The sequence below is a fragment of the Cephus cinctus genome, unplaced genomic scaffold, assembly GCF_000341935.2.
Source record: "Cephus cinctus unplaced genomic scaffold, Ccin1 Ccin1_scaffold1111, whole genome shotgun sequence".
In the NCBI taxonomy this organism is placed as follows: domain Eukaryota; kingdom Metazoa; phylum Arthropoda; class Insecta; order Hymenoptera; family Cephidae; genus Cephus; species Cephus cinctus.
Genome location: NW_014333620.1, coordinates 48,949 through 65,212, shown reverse-complemented (window position 1 = coordinate 65,212; position 16,264 = coordinate 48,949). Strand labels below are relative to the sequence as shown.

The window sequence follows — 16,264 nt, the reverse complement described above, 5'->3', positions numbered from 1 at the left end:
AACAAAGAATTATCATTCAGCGTAACGCCAAGTATAATTAATGAGGCAGATAATTGATCTTAAATAAGTCACAGTTTATTATTAATATAACAGTTTTGATTGCGCACAGCACAACAATATGTGATTGCAATTCCCTGGATCATCAAGAGTTCATTTAATCCTCCTGCTCCGAATCTGATTGACTACCATCGCTCTCGTCCTCCAGTTCTGGCATAGGAAACCGCAGAAGAGCTGCTACCCCAGTGAGTTGATCCAATTCTAAAAAAAGTATAGTCATTATTCACTAATATTAGCATTCGCTGTCCATTGAAGAATATTTCACTTACGTTCCCCTGATACGTGCATACTCGAGAATATCTTAACTTCACCACCCGAGTCCCTGACACCTTCCACTAGGCTAACGTATTCCTTGCGCAAAGCAACGTCTTGACATCTTTAATAATTATTATAAAAAATCATTAAACATTCTCTGCCTTAGAAACAGTAATATTTATTTAAATATTTTCAAAAGCTTCTTACCGAAACAGTTTGTCTGATATGAGTAAAGTTTCTACAGCTTGTGCTTCGTTAGCTTTTTCCACATGTCTCTTGCCATAGAAAGCTCTGGCGGGATCAGATTGTAACATAGCATAAAAAGCCTCCAAAGCTCTGACCTCACCAGCTGCTTTAGTATCTGATATCCGTGACACAACCACTGGATCCGCAAAAACTTCTGTAAACAAAATTAGTTAATCCAGGATATTTGCTTTTGTGTTGTAAAAAAACCACTATTGTACCTCTTAACGAATGTTTAAAGCCTGAGCTTGCGTGCACCAGCATAAATTTACTTCTATTTTCTAGAATAATTTTGTTATCGGACTGTACAGCTTGCTGAATCATGTACGTCATAAATTGATCCTTAACGAAGCCAGGGCTTGCTATGAGGACACATTTAACCACATCGAAATTTATGTGGCGTAATATACCTTGCATGAGACTTTCATAGAATCGGCTCAAACCCTGAAATTTTATGAAACATGTTCATTAGTTTGTCTAATAAGCTTGATAAATTATTTATTATTGCTACAAACCTTTTCATGCTGAGAAACGTTACCTTTCCTCTTTCGAGGAATAATCTGATCTATTTTAGCACGTACTATTGTCATATTCGAAGTTATTAAACATATATGTGCTATTCCTTCCTGCATCACTACCGCAGCTACGTCGGCACTCTGTAAATATGAAAAGATAAATAATGTTTTCTAGGAATATTGCTGAGTTTACTTAGAATACTAACCTGAGAAACGTCACAAGCCATATCAACGCGTTCCAAAGCTATAGTATCCCATTTAGGTTTCACAAGAATAAATTTACGATTTTGTTCGACATCCAATGTGTGATAGGCCCCCATCTGTATGAAAATATATATAGGCTTATAGAGTCACCGCTATAATGTTTTGAAAAATATAAAGATAGTAATACTAGAATATGCATATACCTTAACATATTTATTTTCCTCTATATTTCTTCCTTTAAGTCTTAGTACACAGGCTTGAGTGTCAAAGTCAATATTTTCTACAGAAATTGTAAGGGTAGTTCTCACTCTGTAGCTGTTAGAACTTCCTGTTGAAGATTCAGTTTGCACTTTCCTGCAAGATTTAAAGAATTTTTGCATAATTTACATGAGCTACGAAATAGTAAAAAGATGATGAAATACTTTTTTCCTTACCTAATAGTAGAACAGCTAACACAATCTCCTTCGCTAATAAGATTATAGGCATGCCACATATCCTCAGGATTTTCAGGGATAAGAGAAACATTCCTGCCAATGACAAAGGTGTTTGTAAATGATAATACTGTTTTCTTCTATAATAGTCTCATTATACAAAATTCCAATATAAAATCATTATCTCTAGTTTGAAAATTGTTTAACTATTATACTCACCCTGCCCCATCCTTATCGACATTTTTTGAAACTAACTTCATTTTGAATTATATAGACGCTGCAACCTAGGAAAGAAATAAAAAACTTTTCTCAGTATCAATATTCCATAACGCTTGCTCCTAATTTCTAAGTAATAAAATTACAAGATCTCCTAAGATTTGTCATTATAACAATTTAATAGTCCCAATGAATTAGACTGTAAGGCATAAAGCATATAAATATTTATCTCATGAGCTCATCTTCTTGCCTAAATATAACAACAAAACCCTTATAAAGCCATAAAGTCATATTCAATTCTTTATAATAAAATAAGTTATACATCATAACGATTATAAACTAATATTAGGTACCAGAAACGCATGCTGGTATAGGTTAGCTTACCGCAAAGAGGAAGAAATAATATTTACAAACACAATTACCTCACGATTTATTGTAAGGATCAATGTTTCTACAGATAATCCACTTCATTCTTCATATACAACAGATATAAATTAAAGTATATTCTAGCATATGTCGACTGTAAAACGTCATCTTTTCGTTCTACAAGCACAAATCTGTTGCTCTTTCTTTAATTCTCATGTTTGGCACCGAATTCATACTGGATTATTCTTGACTTCTTTATCCTATTAGTATCAGTTCTATGCAGCTCTGTGTAGCTGTCCTCTTTACAACAGCACCAGAGTGCGCTGTAAGCGACTTCGCAAGAATTCCACCAGCACCAAAATATACACCCTCCTGGTATTATTACAATCAGTATCTGATATAGATCTTTAAACATTTATAATGGCAAGCACAGGATGGAGGGTAAGGATATTATATTACAAAATTTATATATCCTCTCCATAGTGACAAAAAATGGAAATGATATATTTGACAAGGTAAAGAATAAAGAAGTGAGTTATTGGTTAGGAGGATCATCTTTTGTTTAGGTTGTCCAAGCTCATGTGCCTCTGATAAGATTTCGCAAAGGTGGTATTAACAAAGGTGAGCTGTTAGTATATAATAATTTAAAAATAACAGAATATTCTTATAAAAATTTGATGGTTTTTGGTTAGTTTCTGCAGGAGTAATAGCTGCGCCATCTGGATCAGTGTCGTCAACAGCTCAAAGATCTCAGGGTGCAACTGGGCCCAATGTTATTTCTCTGCCAACAATTGATGATTTCCAATTGCCTTTGCGTTTCAAAAGAAGAGCCATAGATCAGAAGGAAATTGATTTTATCAATGTAAGATCATACAATATTCTCATACGTGACATACAGTATTTCTAATGATTAACTTCACTTTACAGCGTGGTGGTCCTGAATAACTTGACTAATGTTTCATAAAGAAAACTTAGCTCATCGCTAAATTATACGAAATTGCATTACTCATCGACTCATCTATTCGATAATGTACTCTGCAAACTGTAAATAAATAGTTAACGAAGAATAAAATGAATCTGACATACTTTTTACTGAACTATCAAACAAGGTTACTCTGTAAGTTTATTTGACATTGCTAAGGCTGCTATTTTTGGACTAGCTTTCAAGCTCACTGACGTAGACCTAGATCAGAGTTTGGATTGAATGAAGCTTTAAAAATTACACAGCATAGATTGGAGCTATATATATTGCTCCTAAGAAATTATTGATATAAAAATTAAAGTATTGTATATCTATACAGAAACCTTATACTAACAAAGAGTATCTTTAGATATAAATTCATTTAATGTATACCATCAATTATTATGACAGTCACATGAATGGGGGCGTTTAAAAAAATCGTATTAGAATTTGACAAGTCTAAACAACTAAAATCTTAAGCCAGCGGCCACAGACCTCCACTAAATTATTATTGGAGCAATGTTTTGAAATGCGCAAACGTAGTCGATAGACAGATTATCGTTACGGTCCTGAGGGTTGCTAGAAATAGCATAAGACAGTGTGCTGCTGGCCGCTGTTGGCCTTCCGTCGAGAGGCGTAATAAAAAAAAGATCGGCCCGCGAATCGAGGCGAAGCCTCGATCCATCTTGAAAGTGCGAGGAAGAAATCGAAAAAATTCGACAAGAAGCGAACGACTAGACGACCGAGGATCTTTAAAGAAAATCTAAAAATGGCTGAGACTGCAGATTTTGGACCACGGAAGACAATTCTTATTCTGGCAATAGTGGCTGGATGTTTCGCAGTGTTATGGCCAAAAATTTTCCACCCCATGCTAACTGCCTCCGTCAACCCTCCTCCTACGACTTCGGACAGCTCTTCTGGTAATGTACAAGATATGAAATTCTCATATTTTCCTTGAATTTTCTGCGTCCTGTTTTTAAGAATATTGGAGCAGAGGAAATTAATAAAATGTCCTTCGACTGCTCTTAATTGCCATCGCGCATTCCAAGACGTTTGACAATCATAATAATTTCGCTGGTGTTCTTATTTTTATTTAGTAAAATCATTTTTAGTTTAATAAAATATATTTTCATAGTACATTTTTATTGTTTTTTTAAATTAATGCACCTTGGTTTTTTAATATCTTTTCGCGGCCTCCAGAATGTATCACATAATTTTTTCCGTTTATATTTTACATTTATCATGATTTCATTAGCGTGCTGCGATGTCATATTCGAGAGCGACGTAACTACGGTGGATATAATGCAGGAAATGTGCCAGAATATCCTGCGACATCACCAGGTTGATCCGAGAGTACGAGACGCCTTGAAAACTAGCAAGTTGACTCCGCAAAGTGCAAGTTTATGTCGGGAGGAAGTTCTAGCTCGCTGTGGCATAGACTTGTCATCCTTCCTGGCTGAGAGAGAAAGACTGGGAAAAACATACAAGCAGGTCCTTGAAGAAATCAGGTCCTTCAACAGTTCCCTGTGTCTCAAAATGAATTTTGGAGTTCCTCTTTCTCAACTCGGCACACCTCACCTTATTCGATATCATATTCTTATGCCACACAGTAAGCCTCTTACATTTGTCAAAGAATAACCAGGATTGTCAATTGCTCCTATGGCTGAAGGAACTGCTGACTAATGACTGACATTCTGACTATTTCATTTTGATAAAATTAACGTATTCAATTAATTGTTGGAATTGTGTTACTAACAATACTTTCTGTCTCACTTACAACAATGACAGAGAATTATAGATGAATTTATATCCTCTTTAAATTAATGAGGAATATGTTACATGTTAATTTTTCTGAATTGCTCTGTACGGAAGCTTAAAATGATACTGATTTGATCAGGTCATAGGATATATATGGAATGCAGGCCTGCTGTCCATTCTACTTTGGCACTGAGCCAAATAAGCAACCATAATGTCTGGCACAGAAGCTTTGGCCCACTGTCACACTTCAAAATACATTGGCGTCATACCCGGCTTTTTCACGTCACCCTGAACTCATGACAAACGTTTTTTTTTATCTCCATACGATCCACAAAAATCAGAAGTAAACTCTTGAACGATGCCAAATCACGTTGTTATATCATGATGTGTGAATCAAACAAATAATTCTGTAACAAAAACTGATCTCATCCATTCAGACTGAATGACTTAATAATCCCATGGTCAATTGAGAACATTAACTTTTCTTAGGTACCATAAAACAAGAACGTAGAACTCCACCCCATGCAGGGGGCCTGCATCCTGCTCTAAGAGAACGTGGTCGAGCTATTCCAACATCTCACATTGTCCCCAAAGTAGAAGAGCGTTCAGAGCATGTGGCAGTACCAAAAATGAGGCCACCAATGGGTGGTGCTGCACATGTAGTATCAACACCAAAAGGGAACGGTACTATGGGCATCATAATGCCACTCTACACCTTGGGAATCGTCCTCTTCTTCTTATACACTATAGTCAAGGTACAATGACCTCATAACCCTGTATGACATCAAAACCCCAGTAGCTAATGCAATCATGATCTCATTTGACAGGTGTTAAAAAAAAATACAGACAATGAAATAATCAGTGAATATCCAGGAGCTGCTGCTGAGAAAGAATTCAGAAAGATGGTCTTTAGCCCTGAAGCCCTGGCCAGTGCAATGACAGGAACATTACATTGCCGTAAGGAGAGATCTGCCTCACCAGCTAGACCGGCTCCTACTATAGAGGAGCTCAAGGATCGTAAGTTGATTTAAAATAAACGTATAATGATTCAAAACTGAAAGAGTTCCCATTGATCTAATCTCAAGGTCAGAGTTTAGTCAAAGTCAATTAATATCATCCGGAGTGCAAAAAAAGGATAATTCCATGCTTCGCTGTGGCATTTCCAGAATTACAATCGTACTCGTATTCTTTGTTCATTACGTACTTCCGGTTGTGAACCGATTTCATAATGTTGTACATGCTGGGACACTAGAAGCTGCAGGGGACATAGAGATAGATCAGCTGCGGAGACGATTGGTCGAGACGGAGGCAGCAATGGAACGTATCGTCGTTCAGATGGGCAACTTGTCGCGTTCTGTAATGCATACTCCTAGTCCGGAACCGGAGCTCAAGGTTTTATTAAAAGCAACTATTTGTCCAGAGAATAAATTCGATGAGACGATACATATTTCAGTTTTTCCATTAGTCGTTAGAGAAATTTGCACGTTGCTATGCTCTGATTGCGTTTTAATGCGGCTTTTTACACCCAAAAAATCCTGAGGAAAGCGTATAAATCTGTACGGCACGAGCTCCGAATCGTCTTTTATTTGTGAAGTCTCCTCTTATATGGGACTGTCTGTTATCTGTTCCACTATTAGATCAATAGAATTCACGCTGTATAATTATACGTTTTGAGTAGTAGATGGGGCTCCAAAGTCCAATGGTCTGGCAGGGTCCGGCCCTAGCACTAAGGTACTTTCCTCGCTCCAACAATATTTTTAACAAATGTAACAGCTCGGTTTTTTTCCTTATCGTCATATCGTCGTATTCATTTATTTATCAGGGTTATTCTCGACCAGGAATAACTTCTTGAATTTTACTTCAGTGCTTGATTGCGAATACCTAGGAGTAAAAAAAAGAAACTCGTGGTCGAGAGTATCCATAATAGGCGTAAGCCCTGTAACCCATAGAAGTGCGACCATATTTACTTTCTATAGCTTCATGATTTACAAACGCCTAATATAGTTTCTGCAATGCATGACAGATAGATATTCACGTTTAATTTCCTTGTCAATAAAATCAAAGCTCTAACGAGAGAACATGCACTGCAACGAAATTAAGTGACTCCTTGTATATTTATTTATTGTATTTACCCTTGTTTTGTCTTGAGTGGTGTAGTATGTTATCCAAGAAATCATTGATACAGTTCTTTGTACGATTTACAGGATGATGCAGAGGCACCTAGTAAGGAGGATTATGAAGTGGAAGCTGTGGAGATGGAAGAAGAAGCATCGCCAACTGTCAAAATAATGGGAATGGAAATGACAGCCAGCTGTGAAGGTGGACAAAGATGTAGCAGACCAAGTACTCCGGTTATACCTTCGCACAGGTAGATTTTTGAAACGATGATTGGATTTTTAAAAAGTAGAGTACAGAACACGTGTGTTCTTTTTGATTTTAGCCATGTGGAACGTGAGAAAACTCCACCGAAACCGATTTATCTTGAGGGTGCTTTACCATCACAGTGTGAACTTCTGGTCACGGATTCTGAGACCCAGGAAGAGAAGGCTGAAGAGGATGCTGAAGCTCCGGTAGTTCTCTCAGGCAAAATGACTCTCTCCCTCATCAGTCTCGACCAGATCGCAGCTGTAAGAAAATATTAGATTACCAACAGAACTCGAATGAAACTACGGAGCCTTGTTTTATTTGGTGATTCTTTCATTCATTTCATTGCTTGGCTAATACACTTATTGATTGACAGGCTGGGTTATCGATTAACCATTCTATATAATGAGTGTAGTAGTTATAATGGATATTGAAAAAATAACATATTTGAGACAGTTAAACGACTGCTCCGCCTGTCAGAAGAATTCTCGACGGACTAATGAAATTATGTTATTATAGTATACTTTTTCTAAATCGGTAATATTACTATTTTTTGTTGCTACGTTTATGTATCTGTTATGCAAGTCTTTAGCTTCTTTACTAATCTTGATTAGCTTACGTGCTGTAGCTGACAATGAGCTAGATTTTTAAAGTATAGCATTATACATACTATATATTTAGTTATAAAGTTGCTTTGTTTATTTTACTTTTACAGTTAATTTAACTTCATTTATTATGTTTAAGACTTTGTTCTAACACAACTGATATTGTGTTTTATACTATTAGTATATGACTCAGAGAATTACCTAAATATCGAATAAATATTCTATAATTAGGATTCTGAAGAAAACGAAGTAGATGAAAACCCAAGACAGGTTGAGCTTCGGGGTAACGTAAATAGCAACGAGGAAATTGAATCAGAAGAAGAAGAAGAGGATGAGGAGGAGGAGGAGGAGGAGGAGGAGGAGGAGGAGGAGGAGGAGGAGGAGGAGGAGGAGGAGGAGGAGGAGGAGGAGGAGGAGGAGGAGGAGGAGGAGGAGGAGGAGGAGGAGGAGGAGGAGGAGGAGGAGGAGGAGGAGGAGGAGGAGGAGGAGGAGGAGGAGGAGGAGGAGGAGGAGGAGGAGGAGGAGGAGGAGGAGGAGGAGGAGGAGGAGGAGGAGGAGGAGGAGGAGGAGGAGGAGGAGGAGGAGGAGGAGGAGGAGGAGGAGGAGGAGGAGGAGGAGGAGGAGGAGGAGGAGGAGGAGGAGGAGGAGGAGGAGGAGGAGGAGGAGGAGGAGGAGGAGGAGGAGGAGGAGGAGGAGGAGGAGGAGGAGGAGGAGGAGGAGGAGGAGGAGGAGGAGGAGGAGGAGGAGGAGGAGGAGGAGGAGGAGGAGGAGGAGGAGGAGGAGGAGGAGGAGGAGGAGGAGGAGGAGGAGGAGGAGGAGGAGGAGGAGGAGGAGGAGGAGGAGGAGGAGGAGGAGGAGGAGGAGGAGGAGGAGGAGGAGGAGGAGGAGGAGGAGGAGGAGGAGGAGGAGGAGGAGGAGGAGGAGGAGGAGGAGGAGGAGGAGGAGGAGGAGGAGGAGGAGGAGGAGGAGGAGGAGGAGGAGGAGGAGGAGGAGGAGGAGGAGGAAGATGAGGAAGTGGAGGTAGAGGAGAAAATAGAAGAGAAACCGCAGAAACTAGTGGAAGATCAAAATATAAACGGACTAATGGTAAGTAAAAATGATGAAAGTGAAGAAGAAGAAGAGGAAGAAATAGAAGAAGTAGAGGAGGAGGAGGAGGAGGAGGAAATAGAAGAGGAAGAAGTGGAGGATGAAGAAGTAGAAGATGAAGAGGAGGAGGAGGAGGAGGAGGAAGAAATAAAGCCAATAGAACAGAAAGTATACAATACTATATCAGTTCAAGATAAAAAGAATATAAAGTTGCTTAAAGAGAATGAAAGAGAAGAGGAAGAAGAGGAGGAGGATGAAGAAGAAGAAGAAGAAGATTAAACAAAAACAAAATAAAGTATGTATATTGAAACAAAATTTTCAAGCTGTAAAATTATAGGATACAAAAAATATCTGTAACACCTTAAGCTCTACAATAACTGTGAGTCCATAGAAGTGTCAGTAATAATTTTTTATAAGGCAGCAGACATATATATTTATCATATCATTTCATTTCTCATTAAAAAATGAAGCAAATATGTAAATCACATTGACTCTGGGAAACCAGTAGTTAGGGAAAGTATTCTGAAAATCCTTAATTGCAATGCATTTTTTTCGAATACTATTACCAGTATGTATATTGGTGGCTTAAAATACCGTTTATGATATTGTAATCATCCTATAGAAAAATTGTTACATCACATTGATCACCATCATCTGTAATCTTTATTCAGTATTCTAAAAAATATACTGAAATAGCGTTATTTGAATTCTTAATCAGTTGAAATAAAATATTTCATAAATAAACACAATAGTTTATCTATATTATATTTATTTATTGACCTACTGTATCTGTGTGGATAAAAGATTTTATATTTTATATGAAATTACAAAGGCAATTCTTCTATAATTATTGGTAATTGGTGTTAGCTGTGCGTTTTGACGAAGTCAAAGACCCTTTCCTACTATTTGATTAAACGCATCCATTTCACCGCGGTTCAGAGGCTGTAACATTAATCCTGGAACAGGAGGATTGTGTTCAAGATCTCGTAATTCATTCACTTTGATCTTGAGATCGCTCCTGATTTTATTAATCCCAATATCGCATTCCTTCAGGTCTGTAAAAAAAAATTTAATTAACTTTCAAAAAGCGGTAAATTGATTTTTTTACAAATCTAAGTGATGAAACCTCTGGTTAGTAAATCCTCAGCAGTTTTCTTAGGAAACTTTATTAGTAATGATCCAACAGCCATCCAGGTTTTTTCATTTTTATCTTTTTGTACAGCACGAAGCCCAACTCTGTTTTCATTTCTTCTTCTGTCCAAGGCGATGACTTCTTGGCGGTCTGTTAAAATCTCTCCAGCTTTAGCCTCGATGCACTCAAGAAACTCGAGCATTTTCTTCTGCTGATCCATCCTCTATGACAAAAATAGTATTCTCTATTTTTTAATGGAAAAATTACTGACACACTTGGTACCTCCTTCGTTGTGGCTTTTTGAGATTAATGTGACAATCTTAAATTCTCTAGTCTTTATTCACACGTTGTAAACTATTCCTCTTAGGATAGTGCTACACGAAGTGCTCGCTCTTTTTTGGCTTCTCTGTTCAGTAATTTCTCTCGGTCACGTTTTTTCAAAATTTTTGGACGTGGTGTTTTCATGTAATTTACAGCACTACAATCGCCTGCTTTAAAATGGGTGATCTTGGGTTTGCTGTCTCCGGGCAGTCCAATTCCTTTGCGATCCTTTTTTAAAACAGTCTTTACTGGATACTTGGCACCTTCTCCAGAAGGTCCAAGCCCTGAATCCTCGTCCCATCCAGAATCTAACAGCATCTGATAACCCTTATTCAATTTTGATATTCCATATACGGCACCAGGCAACTTGGGTTTTGTATTAAAAATATGAAGTGTCGAAGATTCATGTTGTTTTATAGAACTTTCTTTAAAGGTTGCTTTACATACTGTGCAATAAAATTCATCCATTTTATCAATAATCCCTTCTTCACCCAACTCGTGTTTTGCCATACAACTTTCCAAATCAGTCATGACTTTCATTGGTACTGACCAATTTTCTTCTTGATAGTTCTTCTTTCTCAGTAATGCAACAATATTTAAATAGTTTTTTTTTAGTGCTAGTTGAGCAGCTGTTAATCCTGATTTTTCTCTTGCTTTTCTATTTGCTCCTAATTTTAAAAGCAATTTTATAATTTCCAAATGACCACAATAAGCTGCACACATTAACGGAGTCCATCCAAAGTCATCAGAGATATTAACATTTTCAGTATTCAAGTGCTTCTTCAGAAACTGTACGTCTTGCTGCTCCACAGCTTTGAGTATCGAGTTTGCTGTTACTTTAATATTGCTATTTGATTGTTGATTAGATTTAATTGTAGGTTTCACCACCTTTTTATTATAATTTATTATCTTTCCTGGCTCAACTGCGCTCTCTTTACTAATTATCTCTTCATAAGCAGTCTTAGCTTCCTCGCCTGTGAAGTTTAACTCTGATCGAAAACTCTCGAAAGGTGCTTGTGGAGCACCACAGGATTCCTTGACAAATCTTTTCCAAGGAAGATCTATACTGGTCAGAGAAGCCCAATTTCGATATAATGACATGTTTTAATAAACAAACGTTGTCTCCTTGTTATACAAAACTCTTCTTGGTTATCTCACTCTCAATTTCATATTGTTTAATGAAGATCAATGTTCTACTTTTTACATATCAGTAGGGAATAAAATACATATAAATATGAATTTGTTACGTACAACAAGATTCACGTATAAAAGGAAACGCCGACGAAAACTTGTAGGTATTCAATTGTATATCTTATTTGTAAAATAACCACTAAAATCTCAGCTTATTACTCTGCAGAATCTATCGACATGAAACCATCTTACGGCAAATTAGGAAAAACACCTACCAGTCATCTCTGGTAGCAGACTTGAGAGCGATGGTTATATTGATATTGAAAAATACTCAAAATTGCACCTCTAGGATGCTATATCTCGGAAACGGCTGAGAATGTAGGTTTTTCTTGAAATTTTCAATATTTTTAATTCAGAAATTATAATGGTCCAAATTAAATTAAATGAATTTGCATTAGTTCGAATTTTCGCCGATAAGGGGGCAGAGATGGCCCCATTTTTCTAGAGTCTCTCTAGTAGAGGGACTCTACATTTTTCATTATCTCTGTTATCATGTTCAGGAGGTGCCCTTATCGACGAAAATTTGAATGAATGAAAATTCATTCAATTTGATTTTGACTATTATAATTTCTGAATTAAAAACGATAAAAATTTAAGAAAGATCAGCATTAACAATAGAAATATATTAAACCTAACATTAGAGATATATTAAATTTATCACTGAAATGTAATATATGTATGTACATGTATGTTAACTTGCGCCATCACTTTGGAGTTTCTTTCTTTCCCAAAAGACATTTTAACAATACACTTACTAGAAAAAAAGTGAGGGAGACATAGGAAGGAATAACAGACTCGAAAATAAAGTAAAAACATTTTATGGCAACCGGCTCATCGGCTCATTGGCAATCTCCCTACATGCTTGCTACTCGTCTCTGCTACCAAAATCCGGAGACCTAGCCAAACTTAATGAATGTGAATTGTTCGTGTTTCTTCGGGTTTCTTCGTGCAATTGAAGAGCAACTGAACCGAACCAACATTACACGAGTGATGATAACTCGTGTACACTCGTGTACGGCAAAAGTTGGTTTTCGTGCTTTAAAAAGTCTATCCTTTCGTCATTTACAAAGACATGCGTCTGAATAATCACTCAAAAATAGCTATTGGATGGTAGGTGCGTATAAATATTACGAAAAGATATAAAGTTAATTAAATTCATGACTGAACGCAAAGCCGAACATGATACTCCATTCTCTAGTTCACCGAATAATTTGATATGTCCGATACTATGAAAAGTCATAGATTTTCATTGTCCAATATTTACATATAATAATTACGAGCATTTAGTAAGATTGTATTGAGCTTGATATATTTCTTTGAAATTGTGCTAATTAAAATTGTTTTTTTTGTAGGTTAGTAGTAATATCCACTGGCTTATATGGGTTTGTCTTATCCAAGCAGCGTGTTGAAGTTCATCGTTATGAGAGTATGAAAGCGCGAGAACGTATGAGACAAGCTCCACAGGGTGATTTATCAACGAGAGTACAATCTTCAACATAATAAAAAAGTAAAGGAATTATTTTACAAGAAACGATGGCGAGTTTACCAGTTTTGGACGATGAGAAGCTGAAGCTTGTCCAAGATTTGGAGATAGAGATGATGTCAGATATGTACAATCGAATGACATCAGCCTGTCACAGGAAATGCATTCCACCAAAGTACAGTGAACCTGAACTTGGTAAGGGTGAATCTATTTGCTTAGATCGCTGTATTGCCAAGTATCTGGATGTTCATGAAAAAATTGGGAAGAAACTGACACAACTGTCAATGCAAGAGGAGAGCTTCCTAAAAGGCAAGATTGGTGAACAATCGAAAGTTTAACTGTTAATTCATCGTTAGGCATTTCTTATATCAGACTAAATGGCATTCTTTTCGTTGAGCTGCTACATCTTGCATCTGTACAAGCTGGGATTTGTATGTAGTGCTACTTTCTGTACTTAGAAACTATAATAAAAACAATACGAACGATAATTGTCAAACAACTACTGTAATCTTCCTTAAGACAGTCATGATCAAAATACCAGCTTTCTATGCACAGTATATTGATTCAATGTAACAATAAATGTAGGTACAGTACAAAGTAAGATTTTTTTCTTGAAACTAATATGCTAAGAAAAAGATCTGCCGCTTTGTCATTGTTAATATATTCTAGGCCGAGTCGGAATTAAATTTGAGCATGCGATATTTTATTTCTTATCGATAATTAACAAGAAAAGTAACGTAAGTACAATGTCGGACGACAGATTAATTTCTTAGCACAATACAATGATCTTCATTTTTTTTTACAAATCGGTCTATCGAATGACAATACTCGATAGAGTTCAATGAATTCTAACTAGGTGCGCAGAATCTACTGATTTTTATTTTCCTTCTCTCACACTGTTCAGACAACTGCGACACACGCACACCCGCGGCACTTATTAAACTGCACGCACGACAATCTTAATCGTTAACCAGCGGTTTTGTCTTTGACCGGACGGCTCACAGCCAAGATTAAAGTATGTTGTCCTCCTCCAGAAGCTCGCACTACGGTTTTGTCTTCTAATTGTTTCCCCTTAACCATTACAGGAAGTTCTGCATCGTCTTCGTTGCCTGTACCTAGTTGTCCACTGCTACCCATTCCCCAGGCATACAGATCCCCTAGAAAAAATGTTGAATAATTGCTGATTATAAAATTCAAGTAAAAATTATGATTCACATTGAAATTTCTGTCAATAGAGGCGCACGATATATGTATATATTCTTATTACCTGAATCTGTGACAGCAAAAGATTGAGCATTTCCAGCAGCTATATCAATACATTTGATTAAATTTAAAGCAGGAACTGGAGTAAGCTTCTCAGCATCCGAACAGCCAGGTCCTAGACCTAGACGACCGTATTCTTTACGACCCAAGACAAATACTTGGCCACTTTCGTCCAAAGCGATTGTATGATGCTGTCCACTACTGATGTGCCTCCAAACTTTTCCTGTGAAAGTTTTTGATACTTGGGGATGAAAGTGCGGCACCAATTCTTTCAATCCAATCTGATGATAGTTATTCAAGCCGAAGACATAAATTTCGCCCTTATGAAACTCCTTGGCGAAGGTACAGTATGTACCAGCCCATACGTCTTCAAATTTAAGCTTTTTTGTGATCTTAAATATAACTTGGCCAGGTGTCAGCAGAGGAGCTATACCGTGGCGGTTATGTCTATCTGCAGTCCTCGATGCCACCCGACCTAATTGTCCTTGTTCTCCACAACCACATGTGAAAAGGTTTCCTAATTCTGATAGTAGTACCAGGTGATCAGCGCCTGATGCTATTTTTACTACTTTTACACCAGGTAAAATCTCTACTGGAGAGCGTTCGTTACCTCTTGTAGTTAAGCCCATAGTACCATGAGAATCCTGTCAACAAATCCGTTATATTATTTTTAACAAGGTTATCCTCCTTTAGAGTGTAAGTGAACCAAACAATAATTTACTAAATTTCTTACCCTAAACGATCCCCATGCAAAAACTCGTCCATCTTCAAGGACTGCAGCACTATGGCTATCTCCTGCTGTTACTTGAATTGCCTTTCCAGGAAGTTCAGTAAATCCTGGGATAGTTTCGGAACCTTCTTTCGAAGTATCCCTACCAAGAGCTCCTTCGTCATTGCAACCAAAAGTCAAAACTTTTCCAGTTTTTGTCAGGCATACGTTATGCATACCACCTGCAGCTATCGCTACAATGTCTTGGTATCCTGGGACTGTAGCAGGTCTAGTCTTTTCCATTATATGCTCTCCAAGACCTAACTGACCCACATCACCCTGACCAAATGTGAGAATTACTCCTGGAGGAGCGATTCTCAAGTCTGGTTTGACAATTAGTTCTGAAACTACTGTAATTCAATGTAGCAGAGAATTAATATCCATATTCCCTATGAGACGATGATAAAGTTGTGATACTAGTTTACCATATGCTCCAAGAGTGCAACTGAGTAATGTTGGACCAATATAAAAACATTAATTCGATGAACTTTAAATACTTTTCTAAGAATTTGCAAGCTTATCAAAGTAATAACAATTTTTAAGACTTGAAAAATATGATAACTTATGACACAAAAGTAAAGAAGATCTAACAAATATGACGGGAATAACACAGCTGAGCAATGCCTAGCAAATTAGAATCGATTATAAAATGAATTCACGAAACAACCGATAATATATTATAAACAGTTAAACAAACCTTGCTTCTTTTTAGATTGTTTAGCGTCCTTAGGTCCTTCTTCCGGAATTTGTGCGGTACGTTTAGTCGCTCTCCTTGGTGGCACTGTAAATTATAGAGGTTACCTTAGATTGGTTTATCAGTTTATAAATTCCCACATATTTTCCCCAAAAATTCTTTTAACAAATAAATTAATACCCAATAAAACATAACATAGTACGTACTCTTTTTCTCCTATAGTGTATAATAAAACAAGAATAATGATGTTATCTTCTCTTTCACTTGGTTGGCGCCAAAAATTACAATGCCTCGTGAACTATACGATTGCGCAACTGCCAAGGGGGTTAGAATTTAGAATGGCTGTTGCA

General features: G+C 37.2%; 6 protein-coding genes across 13 annotated transcripts; 3 read left to right on the top strand and 3 right to left on the bottom strand.

Annotated features, from left to right (window-relative positions):
* Positions 1 to 9: 9 nt before the first annotated feature.
* LOC107272170 (protein pelota) lies at positions 10 to 2,516 on the bottom strand. 2 transcript variants are annotated; one of them, XM_015749047.2, is made up of 10 exons: positions 2,306 to 2,516; positions 1,925 to 1,989; positions 1,709 to 1,801; positions 1,478 to 1,628; positions 1,277 to 1,390; positions 1,071 to 1,211; positions 777 to 999; positions 520 to 712; positions 327 to 433; positions 10 to 258 (listed from the first exon to the last, which is right to left on the bottom strand). In XM_015749047.2, exons 2-10 carry the CDS (start codon positions 1,963 to 1,965, stop codon positions 155 to 157), a joined length of 1,167 nt encoding a protein of 388 aa, XP_015604533.1. In that variant the 5' UTR covers positions 1,966 to 1,989; positions 2,306 to 2,516; the 3' UTR covers positions 10 to 154. The 2 variants fall into 2 exon arrangements, with proteins under 2 accessions (XP_015604533.1, XP_015604532.1); XM_015749046.2 differs by having other exon boundaries at positions 2,344 to 2,516.
* A 53-nt stretch (positions 2,517 to 2,569) lies between these two features.
* On the top strand, positions 2,570 to 3,372 carry LOC107272171 (28S ribosomal protein S36, mitochondrial). The gene is made up of 4 exons (XM_015749048.2): positions 2,570 to 2,728; positions 2,854 to 2,908; positions 2,980 to 3,149; positions 3,215 to 3,372. The coding sequence occupies exons 1-4, from the start codon at positions 2,708 to 2,710 to the stop codon at positions 3,230 to 3,232; spliced, it is 264 nt and encodes an 87-aa protein (XP_015604534.1). The 5' UTR covers positions 2,570 to 2,707; the 3' UTR covers positions 3,233 to 3,372.
* Positions 3,373 to 3,810: 438 nt separating this feature from the next.
* Positions 3,811 to 9,810, top strand: LOC107272140 (trichohyalin-like). Of its 5 annotated transcripts, none has more exons than XM_025089448.1 (9): positions 3,830 to 4,168; positions 4,504 to 4,857; positions 5,496 to 5,761; positions 5,834 to 6,023; positions 6,259 to 6,398; positions 7,211 to 7,374; positions 7,447 to 7,633; positions 8,207 to 8,302; positions 8,948 to 9,810. In XM_025089448.1, exons 1-9 carry the CDS (start codon positions 4,018 to 4,020, stop codon positions 9,338 to 9,340), a joined length of 1,941 nt encoding a protein of 646 aa, XP_024945216.1. In that variant the 5' UTR covers positions 3,830 to 4,017; the 3' UTR covers positions 9,341 to 9,810. The 5 variants fall into 5 exon arrangements, with proteins under 5 accessions (XP_024945213.1, XP_024945216.1, XP_024945215.1 ...); XM_025089447.1 differs by having other exon boundaries at positions 8,945 to 9,810; XM_025089446.1 differs by having other exon boundaries at positions 8,939 to 9,810.
* A 3-nt stretch (positions 9,811 to 9,813) lies between these two features.
* LOC107272172 (G patch domain and ankyrin repeat-containing protein 1 homolog) lies at positions 9,814 to 11,759 on the bottom strand. Its single transcript, XM_015749050.1, has 3 exons — positions 10,723 to 11,759; positions 10,188 to 10,414; positions 9,814 to 10,116 (listed from the first exon to the last, which is right to left on the bottom strand). Exons 1-3 carry the CDS (start codon positions 11,613 to 11,615, stop codon positions 9,947 to 9,949), a joined length of 1,290 nt encoding a protein of 429 aa, XP_015604536.1. The 5' UTR covers positions 11,616 to 11,759; the 3' UTR covers positions 9,814 to 9,946.
* Positions 11,760 to 12,487: 728 nt separating this feature from the next.
* LOC107272168 (mitochondrial import inner membrane translocase subunit Tim10) lies at positions 12,488 to 13,676 on the top strand. 2 transcript variants are annotated; one of them, XM_015749044.2, is made up of 2 exons: positions 12,488 to 12,815; positions 13,058 to 13,676. In XM_015749044.2, the coding sequence occupies exon 2, from the start codon at positions 13,239 to 13,241 to the stop codon at positions 13,524 to 13,526; it is 288 nt and encodes a 95-aa protein (XP_015604530.1). In that variant the 5' UTR covers positions 12,488 to 12,815; positions 13,058 to 13,238; the 3' UTR covers positions 13,527 to 13,676. The 2 variants fall into 2 exon arrangements, with proteins under 2 accessions (XP_015604530.1, XP_015604529.1); XM_015749043.2 differs by having other exon boundaries at positions 12,497 to 12,819.
* Positions 13,677 to 13,730: 54 nt separating this feature from the next.
* LOC107272165 (regulator of chromosome condensation) lies at positions 13,731 to 16,259 on the bottom strand. 2 transcript variants are annotated; one of them, XM_025089450.1, is made up of 5 exons: positions 16,121 to 16,259; positions 15,918 to 16,001; positions 15,185 to 15,570; positions 14,456 to 15,095; positions 13,731 to 14,345 (listed from the first exon to the last, which is right to left on the bottom strand). In XM_025089450.1, coding segments are annotated over exons 1-5 (1,302 nt in total). In that variant the 5' UTR covers positions 16,122 to 16,259; the 3' UTR covers positions 13,731 to 14,154. The 2 variants fall into 2 exon arrangements, with proteins under 2 accessions (XP_024945218.1, XP_024945219.1); XM_025089451.1 differs by having other exon boundaries at positions 15,185 to 15,567.
* Positions 16,260 to 16,264: the final 5 nt, after the last annotated feature.

Coding starts and splice junctions, on each gene's coding strand:
- LOC107272172 (XM_015749050.1), bottom strand. CDS start 11,615: ATGTCATTATATCGAAATTGGGCTTCTCTGACCAGTATAGATCTTCCT. Junction 10,415..10,722: donor GATCGCAAAGGAATTGGACT/GCCCGGAGACAG, acceptor TTTGTCATAGAG/GATGGATCAGCAGAAGAAAA. Junction 10,117..10,187: donor TGAGGATTTACTAACCAGAG/GTTTCATCACTT, acceptor TTTTTTTTACAG/ACCTGAAGGAATGCGATATT.
- LOC107272140 (XM_025089445.1), top strand. CDS start 4,018: ATGGCTGAGACTGCAGATTTTGGACCACGGAAGACAATTCTTATTCTG. Junction 4,160..4,503: donor TCCTCCTACGACTTCGGACA/GCTCTTCTGGTA, acceptor TGATTTCATTAG/CGTGCTGCGATGTCATATTC. Junction 5,762..5,833: donor TCTTATACACTATAGTCAAG/GTACAATGACCT, acceptor CTCATTTGACAG/GTGTTAAAAAAAAATACAGA.
- LOC107272165 (XM_025089450.1), bottom strand. Junction 15,571..15,917: donor ACAATCTAAAAAGAAGCAAG/GTTTGTTTAACT, acceptor ATTGAATTACAG/TAGTTTCAGAACTAATTGTC. Junction 14,346..14,455: donor TTTTGCTGTCACAGATTCAG/GTAATAAGAATA, acceptor CATTTTTTCTAG/GGGATCTGTATGCCTGGGGA.
- LOC107272171 (XM_015749048.2), top strand. CDS start 2,708: ATGGCAAGCACAGGATGGAGG. Junction 2,729..2,853: donor TGGCAAGCACAGGATGGAGG/GTAAGGATATTA, acceptor TCTTTTGTTTAG/GTTGTCCAAGCTCATGTGCC. Junction 2,909..2,979: donor CAAAGGTGGTATTAACAAAG/GTGAGCTGTTAG, acceptor GTTTTTGGTTAG/TTTCTGCAGGAGTAATAGCT.
- LOC107272168 (XM_015749044.2), top strand. CDS start 13,239: ATGGCGAGTTTACCAGTTTTGGACGATGAGAAGCTGAAGCTTGTCCAA.
- LOC107272170 (XM_015749047.2), bottom strand. CDS start 1,965: ATGAAGTTAGTTTCAAAAAATGTCGATAAGGATGGGGCAGG. Junction 1,212..1,276: donor TGGCTTGTGACGTTTCTCAG/GTTAGTATTCTA, acceptor TCATATTTACAG/AGTGCCGACGTAGCTGCGGT. Junction 434..519: donor ATATCAGACAAACTGTTTCG/GTAAGAAGCTTT, acceptor TAATTATTAAAG/ATGTCAAGACGTTGCTTTGC.